Source organism: Mchenga conophoros, linkage group LG19, assembly GCF_057382185.1.
Source record: "Mchenga conophoros isolate Kocher_MC1m ecotype Shallow Benthic linkage group LG19, M_conophoros_male_GT1.1, whole genome shotgun sequence".
In the NCBI taxonomy this organism is placed as follows: Eukaryota; Metazoa; Chordata; class Actinopteri; order Cichliformes; family Cichlidae; genus Mchenga; species Mchenga conophoros.
Window position 1 is genome coordinate 21478502 of NC_140544.1, and position 15341 is coordinate 21493842.

Below are 15341 nucleotides of genomic sequence, written 5' to 3' on the forward strand. Positions count from 1 at the left end.
AAACACCCCCCAAAAATCTGCAGATTATTCAAGCTGATAAACTTTATTTTCTTTTTCATTACGAAATTGTATGTTACTCATTGCAAACATGACAATACACAATAAACACTTAAATCTGAATACATCACTGTCATTTAGAATTTAAACTATGCGGCAACATTAAAAAGAATATCAGTTTAAAAGCAGCAGGGAGTAGGGCGCTTGTTCAACATGAACAAAAACATGATCACAAATGCTTGCATTTATGAAAGAGACGCAGTCACTAGTGAAGCGGTCAACAGCAGAGTGAAAGTGCTATACTGAAATGAAGACAACAATGTGTCTTACACAAACGTGACTTTTCTAATTTTGAAACTTGTAGTATTTGTTATAGATTTTACGTGATAAATATTAATAACGCAATTTTTTTTTTTTTTTTTTATGCAAAAATTCCCCATTTCATTGCCCAGTCTTCTTCAGTCTTAAGCGTGAATCTACTATGACTCCAATCTATGCATCGTCTCGATCTTTTGTTTATTGTTTGCCTAAAGACACAAGCATCAATCCAGGTTTGCCTGCAGGAAATTCCTTTGGATCTAAGATGAGATTGTGTGGTCCATAGATGTTACCCCTGACGGACGGGGTTTTCTGGTTCTACTTGGCACCTTAGTTCTCGGTTTGCAGCTACAGAACCTAAGCCTGAGACTTGCAAAAGCTGACTGTTGACTCTCTTTGACGGTCTGTGAAGCAGAAAGCTAGTCAGCAAAAAGAAGTCACTCAGAACTGTGTACCTCTTGAACAACACAAGCAGATGTTACATTAAACACTGTGGCGAAAACACAATTGCGGCGGGGAAACTGGATAGTACTATTGCTATCATGTAGCTCCCTCTACTGTCTGATGTGAGACCTGCAGAATGTCCATGTGGCTTTGTAACTCCGCCAGAGGTGAGACGGGTTTCACGGTCTTTAACTTCAGCTGAAAATTCGCTATCTGCTCCTAAAGAGAAAAAAAATGACAAGAAAATTAGAACAGGAGAGCAGAAAAAGCCAGAGGTCAGATCATTAGTATTAAGAAATAATTCCAAAGCTATACAAGATGACAAGAAAATGAAGCTTCACCACAGGTAAGGCCAGTTCTGTTAGCTTCTTCCAATGGGATTTGACCTCTTCTTCACTCAATAATCCTCTGTCCACCAGTCTTCCAATTACAAACCGGTAGTTCTTCCTCTAAAAAACACAACAAAAATAATAAAAACATTTGCAGAAAATTAGAGATTTCAGTGTCAAATGACCTTAAATTAAATAATTAGAGGTTATAGAAAAAGGTTACATTTTTAAATATGTATATAAATAAAACTGTTTAAGGAACACTGGGCCTGACAGAACTGAACAAAAAAAAAAAAAGAGGAAGAATTCAAAATGATGGAGAATGCTGGAGGCCAAATCTTTCAATTCAAGACAGGGACCGTTTCACATGTCATTCCCCTCGGCCTTGTTTCCAGTCTGTTTACTCTAGAAAGCAGACAGACTGGAAAGCAGGAGGAGTATTAAAATCCACTGGAGAAGCAGTGAAAATAAGTCAAAGAAGAAGAATCCAGGAAGGAAATAAATAAATAAAGTCTCCATCCAGTATAAACATGCTATAAGTGTTTAGGCGAGTAGGTTTGAACAATTTATAGTAAAGAAACTTTCAAGAAAAGAAACATCAACAGAACTGTTCCATTTTGCCGACACTGTTCAGTCTTGTAGATTTTTAACACATTGAAATTGAAAAGGAAAAAAAAAAATTAAAAAAAATAAAACGATGTGTGTTGCACACCTCAATCTAATGTTTTTTTAGGATCTATCCAAGGACATGTATAACAAGTTTGATATATGTTCAATTTGACTGTCATATTATGATCATTAATACATCTATATCATTCATACCTCTGTGTCGCTGGCCTTCAGCACAGCAGTGACTGTAAGTGGGGTAAAGAGCAGGTGGATGGGGGCGGAGGAACAGCTGTCCTTCTCCCACAGCTCAGCGAGCTGCTCCAGCAGCGCTGTGACAGGAGGCTCTGACCCTGAACCATTACCAACAGCATCCCCGCCACGTCCGCTGCACTCTGACAGAGGCAGCACCGGGAGCTCTGCCGACACTGAACAGATACACAGAACACATTCTCAGGTCTGTCAAGGACGTTTCATAATGTTTACATTTAAGAAGCAGAGCAATTTTGAATGATGAGAGTTAAACACTTAAAATCTCACCCAGTTTGCAGGCCAGTAGGACACTACAGTTCAGAAGCATCTGCTCTGACAGTACATTCAAAAACTAAGCAAGAAAAAAGAAGGAAGACTGTAATTAACACTGGGAAACGACTCATCAGTAAATTCGGTGTAATTTTATGACACTCGTCTCTCTCTGACGCACCTTTCTGCAGGATAATGTTTCTCCCACTTTTTGCAGCAGTGTTAGGAGCTGAGAGCCAGTCGGCAGCTCCTTATCAGTCCTCGGGCCAACAGCGATGCTCAGCAGTTCCTACATTAAAAATTAAACCCTTTGAGTTCAGACATATCGTTGACTTTTACATATTTAAGATCTTATTTATTACATGGACTTTCTAACATTCTGGTGAGGCACACTCGTGATTTAACAGTAAACTGTGTGACATAGTGGGGAAAAAAAAAAAAGAGAAAAGAATCACAAATGAAATGTTGTTATTACAAAGCACTGCTGGACAAAGTACTAACACACAAAAAAAAAATAAAAATACCTTCATTTCAACGATGATGTCAGAGGGCAGTGAAGCACTGTGGTCACAGTGGGGAGGACAGGACATCACTCTCTCACTTCCTTGTTTCCTCTTGGGAGTTTGTGACTTTTCCTGAGGGACCAGCTCAGCCACAGTTCTGTCCACATCAGAGTCTGGAGCAGGTGGACTACCAAGAGCCTTCATCACGCGGTCATACCTGCTCTTCCACTCCCGTCTTACGAGTGCTTTATAAGAGAGAATTATAATGAGAAATTAATGGAAATTAGATATCCTGAGAGTGCTTCTCTCATCTACAATGGAAATTATGTTCTTAAAATAATACCGGCATCACAGAGAGTTTGAGGTCAGTTCAATGTTTTTGTACGCTTTAGTCTGGAGGCTTAGTTAGTAGTAAAACAGGCCTAAGTCGAGCACAAAAAGCTTGCAAAACTACTGCCCTGCCATAAAATTCAGCCTTTCCTTCATTTACATTCATTCAGCAGTTCAAAGCAATCAATGCATTCATGTTCCAGTGGGGACTTCCCAAAACTGTTTTTAAAAAGTTAAACAAAAACACAAAGACTTGCAAATCTTATAAACCGAAATTTTATTCAAAATAAAACATTTAAAAAAGAAAAATGGAAGAAATTGTTTGAATTTGTAAAAATGTATAATTTAAGGGAAAAAAAAAAAAAAAAGAAAAAAAAAAAAAAGTCATTTGAATTGGGTGGCAGGCCTACGTCTCCAAAAAAAGTTTGGATAGGGCCACGTAATCACTGTGCATCATATTTTAAAAACAGTTCATCAACCCCATCTCCTACCTGGGACTGATGTACCTGTATGTACTTTTCAGCACTGATGGTGCCTTTCCAGCTGTGCAAGCTGCAAAATCCATGGACACTAATGCACCCCCATAACCAACAGAGATCCAGCCTTTGGAACTGAGCACTAATGACAAACTGGATGCTCACTCTCTTCTCCTCATTGCAATTTTAATCCATCTGACCACACAACAGTTTTCCACTTTGCCTCAGTCCATTTTAAATTAGCTTTGGCTCAGAGAAGACAAAATGTTCTCTGGATTATATTCACATATGGCTTCTTCGAGAAGGCTTGCTCGAGGTCCACCTGTCTGTAAACAATTCCCCACGTAATGTTTTCTGGAACTCTTCCTAAACTCAAGAATCATACCCGTTTTAAATGCAGTGCTGCCTGAGGGTCCAAAGGTCAATCTCAGTTAACCTATTAGGTTGAAAGATTTTCTTCCAGGCGTGTCCTTTTCAATACCACTCACTTTCCCAGCCTTTTGCTCCCTGCGCCCCAGCTGCCATACCCCCATGTTGCCGCCATCAAATTAAACACAAGTGTATAAATGCCTCTAGGGATGGGTACGAAAACCAGTTCTTGTTGAGAACCGGTTCCCATTGTTTCAATTCCTTGGAGTTGTTTGCCATTTTTGCAAACGATTCCCTTATCGATTCTAGTCGCCCCGAATTACAGCACCACGTTGCGGAACGTTTTGCAACTTCGTTGGCCGAAGTTGCAAAACTGGCAGGAAACACGGCGCCTAAGCGGCTCAAACGCTGAAAAGTTTGGTCACACTTTACGAGAACGGATGACAACAGGGCAACTTGCAATACTTGCAAAGTAGATATTTCAATTAAGGGAGGAAACACTACGAATATGCAAAAGCATTTGCTCACAAAACACGCGATGACCTTAAATGAATGTCGTGTTTTTAATTCCGCTCCGGACTCGTGAATCTCAACCCAGCAGCAGCGGTAACGTTTGCACGTCCTCTCCCGTTAATGCGGCAGGTAAATAATCAACTAACAGTGCATATTATGTTAGCGCGATCTGCCTTATTACAAAACCTGCCATTACTGTGCATTTAGGTGACCATGATGAGAGAGACAGACAGAGTCTGGCTCAGATGCTGGCAGTTCTCGCTGCAGTCTACCGGTAGCGTCTCCTTTCAGGCCAGGGTAGACGAATGTCACCGAGCAGTGACTAAGTTTGTGGTAAAAGGCTTGCACCCATTTGCCACAGCAGATGCCCCCGATTTTCGGTAAGTGAATGTGTTTAATTGTAGGCAGGGACATTACTGGATATTCTTGTGTAATTGCTACTGAAGAATATTTATTTTATTATTTTACATTTACAATTTTTTTTCCTGGGGACCCTGTGACACCCCATTGAAGAGCCGTAGGCTGTGGATCTCTTAAGATCTCACTGTTGGGTTTGTAAGGCCATGTTACTCCTAAATTTCTATCTTGTTCAAAGAGAAGTTCTAAGCTAAAAGGAGAACGCTAAGAGAATCGAATTGTTAAACAGAATCGAAAATGGAATCGGAATCGTTAAAATCTTATCAATACCCATCCCTAGATGCCTCTCTAGAATAAATATGACATTACATTTTGTCTGTGTCTGTTGAAGTATAAGCTAAGATTTTTGAAAGTAAATAAAATGAACAACCGGTCATTGGATCTCCTTCCAATAAATAGATAAATAAAAATTATAATCTTCTTCTGCAGACATGCAGAAAATGCACATCTGAAACAGCTCTATATTTAAGTTTCTGGGTGATCTATCCCTTTAACTAATTACCTGTAATGTTAGCCGAAAGCCAGCTGCAGGCTTTTTCTGTTGCAAGACGTTTGGTGATGTTTTCCGAAGTGGCGAGTACCTGCGTAGAAATTCGAGTGTAAATATCCAATTCCAAACTCATCCACAAAGGTTTCTCAGAAAATTCTTTTATTAGCTAAAACTCTATATTGCTGTAGTTTGTTGTACTTATGTTCTGCTTCCTTTTTTTTTCTTAAACCAAATATGTATTCTTGGACTTACAGTAGGCGAAGTCTCATGAGGGAGCAATATTCGTATGGCTTCAGGGCTCTTCTCACAGCAAAATCTGCAAGCAAGAGGGTGTTTTCTTAACTGAAAGTGGCACCTTGTAATAATTCCCAATCAAATCTATTCACGTAACAAGAAAACGGCTGGGCGCTTGTAAAATAAGCTCTCGTACCTGGTGGCTCTTGCCAAAGCCTCCAATCCCGCATCACACAATTGAGCACAAATGGAGTCATTCAGTTTTGATGGATTTGAGTTTGGCGACCCCAGTCCGTCTCTCAGCATCTTTTCTCCTCGTCCCACCAACTCATTTACTAAGGTAGCCCTGCGGGAAGCCCAAAACGAATAACACAACTGTACAAAAATTACATTTAAAATAAAATAACAACGATGCTCTTAGTAAGTCTTGAGCAGATATCTATATAACATTTAAACACAGAGTGGTAAATTTACAGCAGTTGCCACTGAAGTGCTGTAAAACAAGCTGTTGGACAGTCTCTAGCCTCCTAGGTAAGCAACCAACCAAAGCTGCAGGCTGATTACAAACCATTCTCAGAGTCACTTTCAATTGGAAAAGGATAATCTAATGGAAGGCAGGTTAAATAAAAACAAAGGGATGTGAAAGCTGCAGTTAATTTGCAATCTAGTGGCTTAAAAACCAGCTTACTCTGAAAGCTCCACAATACTCACTTCATATGCTTGACAGCATTGGATCCAACCCTCTCAGCTACAAATTCCACAGTGCGACGTAACGATGGAGGCTGGTTGTGAAAGAAGGCTTGCTCGAGGTCCACCTGTCATATTCAAGCAACAGATTTAAATACCCCACACACAGGAATTATTGCATTTAAAGTCCTGTTTGCTGTGCCGCTTGGTTATTCACCTGCAGTTTCTGCTGTGACCTGTGAGCTGCTGGCGTGTCCTTGAGCTCAGCAGACGTGGGAGTAATCTTGCGGATAATTCCTCCGCTCTTGGCTGTGCTTCCGGACACAAAGGCAGCCAAAAGCTTACGAAATTCACCTGAATGAATAAAAACAAGATGGATTTATCTAAAGAAAGCGCGTGTTGCTGTCCCTTGGCTCATCTGTGGTGAACGTGTTGAGCAAACGTGAACAAAGCTGTGCAGTTTCTGATTAAAGGACGGTTTATTTTTCAAACTTCTTAATGAAACTCGAGTCCACCAATGACTAAACAAAAGGCCAAACAACCTATAAGAACTGTGCCATTCTTGCACTCGCTACTCTGCATCCAATCAAAGGGCAAAAAATCCGGCAAAGATTGAGTCCTGTAGATGCAAGACTTTAAATTTAATGTGTCTATGGTTAAGAATAATCACACCAGTATAACAAAAAAAAAAAAAAGAAATTACCATCCTCAAGACAGAGCTTCACTTTAACCAAAAGAAAAGGACATGCTAGTCCAACAACCCAGCTCCCCATATGCAAATTAAAAGACACAAAAATAACGTGAGGACCAGCCTCGAACCTACAGATGAAATGACAAAGCAGTTTTGTTATGAAAAAAGCTCATAACCAGCCCAAGAGAAACTCTATAAAAAGCCAAGAAAGTGACTGATAACATACAAAGTAATTCACTGTAATAATTTTTACTGTAATTGTAACAGCCAGCGACAGACACTCTTTCTTGCAATTCAAATACTTTGTGAGACAATCCATTTTATTAGTATTATTTTTTTAATGCTACTACCAGTAAAAAACACACACTGAACAGAAAAAAAAAAAAAAAGAAAAAAAAAAAAGCTCAAAACCTCACAGATAAACATACACGTGTAGATGAATGTGCGAATCAGCTGGCTGGTTGTACCAAACTTGTGACTCCTTGTTCCCATGAATCTCAGTAATAAAGGGGAAGGTAAAGACTCCAATGTTAATATGGCTATTAAACCATCTAAATTAAGGCATGCAGAAATAAACAGCTACTATAAATTAAGATAAGAATACAGTGCCCTTAAACCCAATTTAAACATAAGATTTACATTCAGCATTCCACATTTCTACTCACCAAGAAATGGACAACAAGTATAAAGAAGCTGCTGATCCACCAGAGGAATACAGTCCTAAAAAAAAAAAATTAACAAGCATATAAAAACAAGTCGTTTTATGGACAAACACCTATTAAAGTTTGTCACTTACAAGCCCTGCCACATTTATGTCGCTTTCTTCCACCTTGGCAACCTCAGTAAACTCACTAGTGAAGAAAATATCCTCTGGAATCACTGGAATCTACACAAGTTAAACACAAGTTCAACTACATGTTAGCATTACGTATAAATAAATATTATTCTCAGGCATCATAAAAGTGTTAAATAGATCTTTGATTCATGATTGGTGAGTCTGCTGCTCACTGTATAAACCATTACATAAAAAACAAATCTTGCCTACACATTGTAACTCACCTGAAAGAGCCAGCCTAATACTGACACCATCAGTAGCTTATTTAGGTAACACATTTCTTCACATCGATCAAGAACCAGTTTCCTGCAAGCAAACAGGAGACTTTTTATTTTACTATATACACATACCATTTACCTGTACTGTCATAACTAGTTTACATGCATGCATATGAAGACAAACCTATATAGGAGAAGCAGTGTGCCCAATGTGGTCCTGTAGCAGAGCAGCCGAGGGCCGATAAAGTCTAGCATGGAGAGGAACTCCACCAGCCAGGGAACAGTGAGGATGGTGTGCCTTCTCCTTATACTGTTTCTCAACACAGCACACACATCTAGCACTGGAACACTCTGTGGGACCAAGAGGGAAAGAAAAAAAAAAAAAAAAAGTAGCATGGCATCAAATATACATTTATATCTGTACTGCAGATGTACAGGAAGAAAATAAAAGGAACTGAAACTACTTCTGACTTTTACATACACCATTTAAAAACAGGCCTGAACATTTGGTGCAATAAGTATTTGTTTCGTCACCTTGCTGCGCAGGGCTATAGCAGTATCCTGTATTTCTCTGGACGGCTTCTCGGATGTTTGGTAAGGCAGAAAGGAAATGAATCCCAGAAACTTTGCTAGAAGACGAGCTAGGAGCAACACAGAGGAGAACCGCTGCTTCTCGTCCTAAAAAGGATGAAATAATAAACAGCATAAGAGCTCATCTTCTTAGAGTGGACAGGTTTAAGAAGATGAGCTCTCCAGGTACCCAGGTTAAAATACATTGCTTCAAATAAAAAAGGAAAATACAGCTGTAAAGCATTTTAACAAAACACCCACAAGAGCTGCAGATGCAGATAACAAAATACCTGCTGCTCCATGTCTCCATCTTCCTCCTCCTCCTCTTTGTCCCGCTCACAGATGGAAGCAGGAGGGCTCAGGATGGACACCTCGTCCAGCTGGAGTAGCTGCTGGCACAAGCTATCCTGCAGGTGCTGGTTCAGCTGGCAGCTAGTGCACAATATACAAAACAGATTATAACAACATAGTCCATTAAAAAAAATTAAAGAAAAAAAGTTTAACTAGTAAGAACACAGGAAATTTATATGAAATTTAATATTTATTATGCTGTTATCTTTTTACTTAAATGTTGTTGTCTCACCAGCTAGCAGCCTGCAGGAAGTCCCTGAAGAACTCTTGGTAACCAGGAAAAGATGGAGGTGAGCACGGGCCAACAACTCCGTGAGGCTGAATGAGACGCTCTTCAAGACGCTTCAGGCGCCCCAGACCCTCAGCTCCCAACATGCCTAACAAGTCAGCATCAGGAGCATCTCCAGAAGTGCTGTTCACTCGGGGACCTTTACACATCTAAAGGAAAAAAAAAAAAGAAAAAAAAAAAAGGTCAATTTGAGACCTTATTGGGCCAAGTAAGAAGAATGTCACGTGGTGGCAACTTCTGCAATGAGATAGATAGCTTTTGTTAAAATGTATGATTTACCTGAATAAGCTGCTTCAGGAACAGACGCGCAAAATGAGAATGATTTCCTGCAGAAGTCATCTGACTCATCATTCCTCTGAAGTAAAGACAGAAAAAGATCCTTTATTACATTGAAATCCTTAATGTCACCCAATTCCTGACCATGAGGGGGAGAAATAAATAAATAAATAAAACACTGCTGTAACTAACTGGACTTACCTGATCCTATTTCCAAGTGCAGTGTCAAAATTCCACCCGGGTTCCTTGTGAAAGTCCTCCCACTCTCTCAGCACCTCATAAAAAATATCTCTGTGAGAAGAACAAAAGAATCAGGTGATTAAGATAATTGATGAATGGAAAAAATATACTTGATCATTAATAAAATTAATTCAGTGGTTTTATTCAACTTATTTCAACAGTTGAATCCTTAATTCACCAAACAATCAAGAAAAGTTTCTCATCTCACAATTAAATCTACAAATTATCCAACTATAATATTTCACACTGTGTCGATCGACAAACAACATTGCGTTTGCAATTTAAAGCAGTTCACCTCTATAAAATGGACAAAAGCAGAAATGTACCTCTGTTTTTTGAAGATGTGGAAAGCCTTGTCACTGCTAAAGTTGGACCGGTTGTCAGTATCAGGTTGGAAAGGGACCGAGTGGATGAAAGTGGACACTGAAGGAGAGAGCTGAAATACATTCATTTTATTTTTTTTTAAGTGAAGATGGGTCAAAATAAGAATCTGGATTAACAACATAGGTTGGTAGTAATGTTAATAACATAGCATACAGCACTGGGAAAGATTTAAAAACACAATAAATGTTTGCATTTACTTCATCAGCTGTACAATACAACTCTGTTACCTTGGCCGTGCTTTTATCTTGGGCCTGAGTGAGTAAGTCCCTGAGATGTGGAGAGAAAGATGCCACCCGTTCATTCTCTGCCAGCAGTCGCAATGTGCACTTGTCCAAATGAGCTACCAACCTGATAAATTACAAGAAGACATGGTTACGAGTCAAAAAGTTAAGAATGTTGAGGAGTCGGTTAAGTGGAGAAAACAAAAGACACTCACTGAAACTGATTCTCCAGGACCTTCACTGCAAAATACACACAATTGTGTACTAGTCTTAAATAACATCTTTCGAGAATATCTGAAAATTTGAAACAGATCGGGACCTTCAACACACACACACACACACGCAAATATGCAATCCTAGTATTTGTAATATTCCGTGACTGCACACCTGAGTGTGAATGAGCTGCACACAAACTTTCCTGTTCATCGTCATGAGTGTGAGGGGACCGAGACGTTAGTAACTGCATCACAAAGAAGAGCTCCAGGAAAATGTTTGGTACGAGGTTTTCTGAAAACACATAAAAAAATTTTTTAACTAATTTAAATGTGTTTAGTCTTTTTTAAATTTCTTTCATTATTAATTACTCTTTAATTACTTAACAGAAACCTGTTGACAGGCATTTACTAATAGCTGTTCTTCATCTAGCAAAATTGTTTGTACAAGTTCATTTTATCCTCATGTAATTGTTTTTAGATAATGATCACCACCTTGTGGTCATTTACCAGAGATGCAGGTACTATACAGCTCAACCAAAAGATCCAGTTCCAAGGAGAAAGTGACTTTGGATGGTTCAGGACAAGTTGTCTGTTGTTCTGGTGTAACTTTAGATCCTGTTTTAAGCACTGTCTTGGTAGGGGTGCATGGTTCCAAAGAAGACGGCTGAGGAGAGCCGACCTGCTGGGCACGCTTTGTCCTAAAAACAAGAAATTCCTGATCATAAAACTACAAAGATAAACTGAGATGTGGAAAAAAAGATACTTCAGCTGGTGCAAAAACAGCTGAGACTGTTATACATATAAGAACCTGAAGGGGAATTTTACTCTAATCCAGAGTGTACAGACGATTACCAACAAAATATGGATTACACTTCCATCATTCCCTGTAAAACACAGCAAAATATTACCCATCTGTAAGTAATATGGCACCCACTAGCAGACATGGATTACTGGCCAATCCAAAAACTAAACACATTTTCCCCACAATGCACTCAAATCTGTTTGACCAAATCGAGGAAAAGTGCACTTACTTTTCCTTTTTAAGCAATTCCCTTTCTTCCTGCAGACTCAGAGAACTGCCCCCTGTCATCGACCCCTCGAGTGGCACTACTCCTGACAGGGGGCTGGATGGTTTACTGAACGGGGTGGAAGTGAAGCAAGTCTTTGGTTTAGAGCGTGGCCGCTCTGCACTTACTGGTGTCGGGTTTATTCTTCTAGTTGGCTTAGATGCCCTGAGGAATAACAGAAGTGGTCAGATTGTTTGAAAATTACATGTTCAAATCTATATTTACGACTCTACTTATGTTAGACTTGTGCAGACTCACGCAGGAGAAATGGGTGAGGAGCCAACAGGAGGGAACTCCTCCAAGTTGTTGAAATTGAGCTGACCTACAGATGGAGGTGAAACCTGCTCAATTATCCTACCATACCCTTCTCCTCCTCTTACTGATCTCCTCCCCCCAGTCTCATCAATATAATGCCCTCCACGTCCTCGCCCCCCCAATGACATGTTGCCACCACTCTTCTTGCGGCTTTTCTGGGACTGGAAGCTAGGGCTGTGCTGAAAGTCAGGAGGAGAAACCATGTAGTCCCCAAGCATGGTCCTTTGCCCACCACGCCGCTCAGATCCTGAAGGCCTGGAAGCAGGGCTCCATGTTGTAGAAGAGGAGGGGCTGCTGAAGGCAGTGACCCCGCTCAGACAGTGAGATCCTTCAGGTCCAGGTGACACAAATGAAGGAGAAAACAGCTGGACGCGGCTCGCAGCCCGAGTACCATTGCCACCACTGGCAGACTTGCAGCCCCTCTTTTCCGAGAAAACATGGGTCTGTGCAGCAGGCCTAGGGCGGCTGGGAGTCTTAGCTGGGGTGGCGGGGCCATGGGTGAGTGCTTGACTGCTCTGCTCTCTCAGAAAATTTAAAAGAAAAGGGACGAACTCCTCTTTGTGAACTGTCAGCCCGAGTTCACTAATCGACAGCTTGTCCTCGTCCTGTTGAAGAAAGAGACTTTAAGTGTTGGAAAATTGGATCGAGACAAGCGCATCAACCATCTATCAACCATGAAATAACTCAGATCATCAGCGCGATTAAATCCTAGATGCATCCCAAGATAGTAGATATCCACGCAATTAAATTTTCTGGATAGATACAGTTAAATCTCCTAAGAAAATTATTATCTAACCTAGCTAACAACGTGCTGGCTAATTTATGGCAAAACCCCACATCTGTCTTAAGAGAATGAAAATAATAGTAAAATTATTAAGTAACTGTGGTAAATTATGACAGGTTTTACTGAAAACATTTCTTCTGAAAAAAGGGAAGCTGACAGCTACCATCTTGTCTGTAGTCGACCTGATCTACAGCTAACGTGGCTCGCTAGCACAGCAGCTAAAAGTTTTGTTTACAATTAGTTACGAGCTGTGTCATCACACAGAACAAAGTAAGCGGAGATAAAACGCAGATAAATGCTCCTCTCGTGATAGTATTACCCGTTTCAGACCTACCCCTGCACTCTTTAGCCAGTCCACCACCTTAATAATATCCACTTTGTGTGATAGAAGCGATTCCAAAAGAGCCGCCATTCTTGCCAAGCGCTGCGCGGCTGAAGAACTGAGAGGAAAGGGGGCGGGGTTAGCCTGTACGCATGCGTGTTGCAAATTACGTATGCCAACCACGTGTGTTTGTCATCTGAGCCTTCAAGAGTCATTCAAGGACCGTTAAAAGGGCCTGCTTTCACATGTCATCCACACACTAATAATAACAACCTAAATACAGTCCTTTGCAAAAAAAAAATAATCTCGAGTCACCACTCATTTTTTAATATTTCGCTTCCAAGGAGGGAGACTTTCTCAAAAACCTTTTAAAGTGGTGTTGCGTAATAGTTTCCTGGGCTTTCTGAAAATCATAGCATGGTGTGCTGTGTTGCCTTAAAATAACCTGAGGAAATTGGAAGTTTTTGAAAAGTATCCTAAAAAGTATCCTAAAGTCATGTCCTATCATGCACTTCCTTTTGGAAAACATCTGATTGATCAACGTCTTCGCTTTTCAGCATGACAATGATTCCGATAACACTGCCTGTGCAGTAAAAACATACAATGAAACACTATCAGTCGCGGACTGGCATCGCCTGGACCTCAGCATTACCGAAAAAATGTGGGATCATGTTGACAGAAAACAAAAGAAAGGGCAGCCAGCATTCAAAGAAGAGCTTTAAATACTCTTCAAATAGCCTGAATAACTATTCCTTAACACTACTTTACAACTTAAAAAAATTAAAAGAAAACCTCGGGGTGTGTTGAAAATGCTCACATGAAGTGTATTTTTGCCTCACATACTGTATTTCTACATATGTTTGCAACTTACAATGAATCGCTACACCTACACTACCAGTCAAAATTCTGGACACACCTTCTCATTTTTCTTTATTTTTACTACTTTCTACATTGTATATACACACTGAAGACATCAAATATATGGAATTATGTAGCAAAACAAAAATGCTAAAAACTCTAAATATGTTTTATATTTTAGATTCCTCAAAGTTGCCACCACTTGCTTTGTTGACCACCTTCTCTCAATGAGCTTCATGATGTAGTCACCTGAAATGGTTTTCACTTCACAGGTGTGCCTTGACAGGGTTCATTTGTGGAATTTCTTGCCTTCTTAATGGGGTTGGGACCATCAGTTGTATTGTGCAGAAGTCAGGTTGGTACACAGCTGACAGCCCTTATTTGACAACTGGTTCACACCGTGAAGCATGGAGGAGGAGGTGTGATGGTGTGGGGGTGCTTTGCTGATGACACTTTTGGGGATTTATTCAAAACTGAAGGAACACTGGACCAGCATGGCTGCCACAGCATCCTGAAGCGACATGTCATCCCATCCCATCCTATTTGCTTTTAGTTGGACCATCATTTATTTTTCAACAGGACAATGACCCCAAACAAACCTCAAGGCTGTAAGGGCTATTTGACCAACAAGGAGAGTGATGGAGTGCTGCACCAGATGGCATGGCCTCCACAGTCACCTGACTTAAACCCAGGCGAGATGGTTTGGGATGAGATGGACCGCAGAATGAAGCCAAAAGGGCCAACAAGTGCTCAGCATCTCTGGGAACATTTCAAGTGACTACCTCATGAAGCTCATCGAGAGAATGCCAAGAGTGTGCAAAGCAGTAATCAAAGCAAAGGGTGGCTGTTTTGAAGAATCATGATGAAACATATAAAAATGTTTTGAGCTATTTCACACTTTTTTGTTTATTACATAATTGCTTGTGTGTTCATTAACAGTTTCGATGGCTTCAGTGAGAATCTACAATGTAAACAGTCGTGAGAATAAAGAAAAAACATTGAGAATGTGTCCAAACCTTTGACTGGTAGTGTATTTTTTATGTTCCTATAGGGGTGTCTATAGCTATATATATAGATATTTATTTATTTATTTAATGATTGAGTCTAAATCATATTGCATTAAGATACACACAGCATTGCTGACTTTGAATGCAATCTTCAAAAATTGTGATATATTTTATTTAATTTTGGGACTAATTCCACATTTCCATTTAGAAAAACAAAACAATGAATAAACCCTTTTTACTTGTTTTTAATTTTCAATGTAACCTTAAAAGCACAAGCAAGTAAAATGTTATTAACTCAGTTACTTTTTTATGTTTTGTTGGATGCTTTTTTTTTTTTTGTCTTTTTCAAAAAAACAACAGCTTGAATGCCCAGTGGTTTTATTTCAATTAAAAAGAAGCACTTTATAAATTAGCAATTTTAATATGCGTATCCTTGCTCAGTGTCCAACATTTCAGGATTATA

At 39.8% G+C, this 15341-nt stretch overlaps 1 protein-coding gene across 1 annotated transcript; it reads right to left on the reverse strand.

Moving 5' to 3' along the window:
* Positions 1–23: 23 nt before the first annotated feature.
* On the reverse strand, positions 24–13166 carry cdan1 (codanin 1). Its single transcript, XM_085256394.1, has 28 exons — positions 13026–13166; positions 11851–12512; positions 11557–11757; positions 11033–11223; positions 10698–10817; positions 10526–10604; positions 10317–10437; positions 10032–10141; positions 9667–9756; positions 9469–9544; positions 9133–9338; positions 8840–8981; positions 8514–8657; positions 8164–8330; positions 7986–8067; positions 7723–7812; positions 7592–7646; positions 6453–6589; positions 6260–6363; positions 5745–5894; positions 5567–5630; positions 5327–5405; positions 2741–2964; positions 2398–2505; positions 2235–2298; positions 1911–2122; positions 1101–1208; positions 24–978 (listed from the first exon to the last, which is right to left on the reverse strand). The coding sequence occupies exons 1-28, from the start codon at positions 13101–13103 to the stop codon at positions 856–858; spliced, it is 3987 nt and encodes a 1328-aa protein (XP_085112520.1). The 5' UTR covers positions 13104–13166; the 3' UTR covers positions 24–855.
* Positions 13167–15341: the final 2175 nt, after the last annotated feature.

Bases quoted from the DNA above. Each gene is read 5' to 3' on its own strand.
- cdan1 (XM_085256394.1), bottom strand. From the start codon at position 13,103: ATGGCGGCTCTTTTGGAATCGCTTCTATCACACAAAGTGGATATTATT. The intron at 9,545-9,666 runs GTAAGTCCAGTT...TCTTTACTTCAG, and splicing joins GCACTTGGAAATAGGATCAG to AGGAATGATGAGTCAGATGA. The intron at 8,982-9,132 runs GTGAGACAACAA...ATTGTGCACTAG, and splicing joins TTCCTGCAGGCTGCTAGCTG to CTGCCAGCTGAACCAGCACC.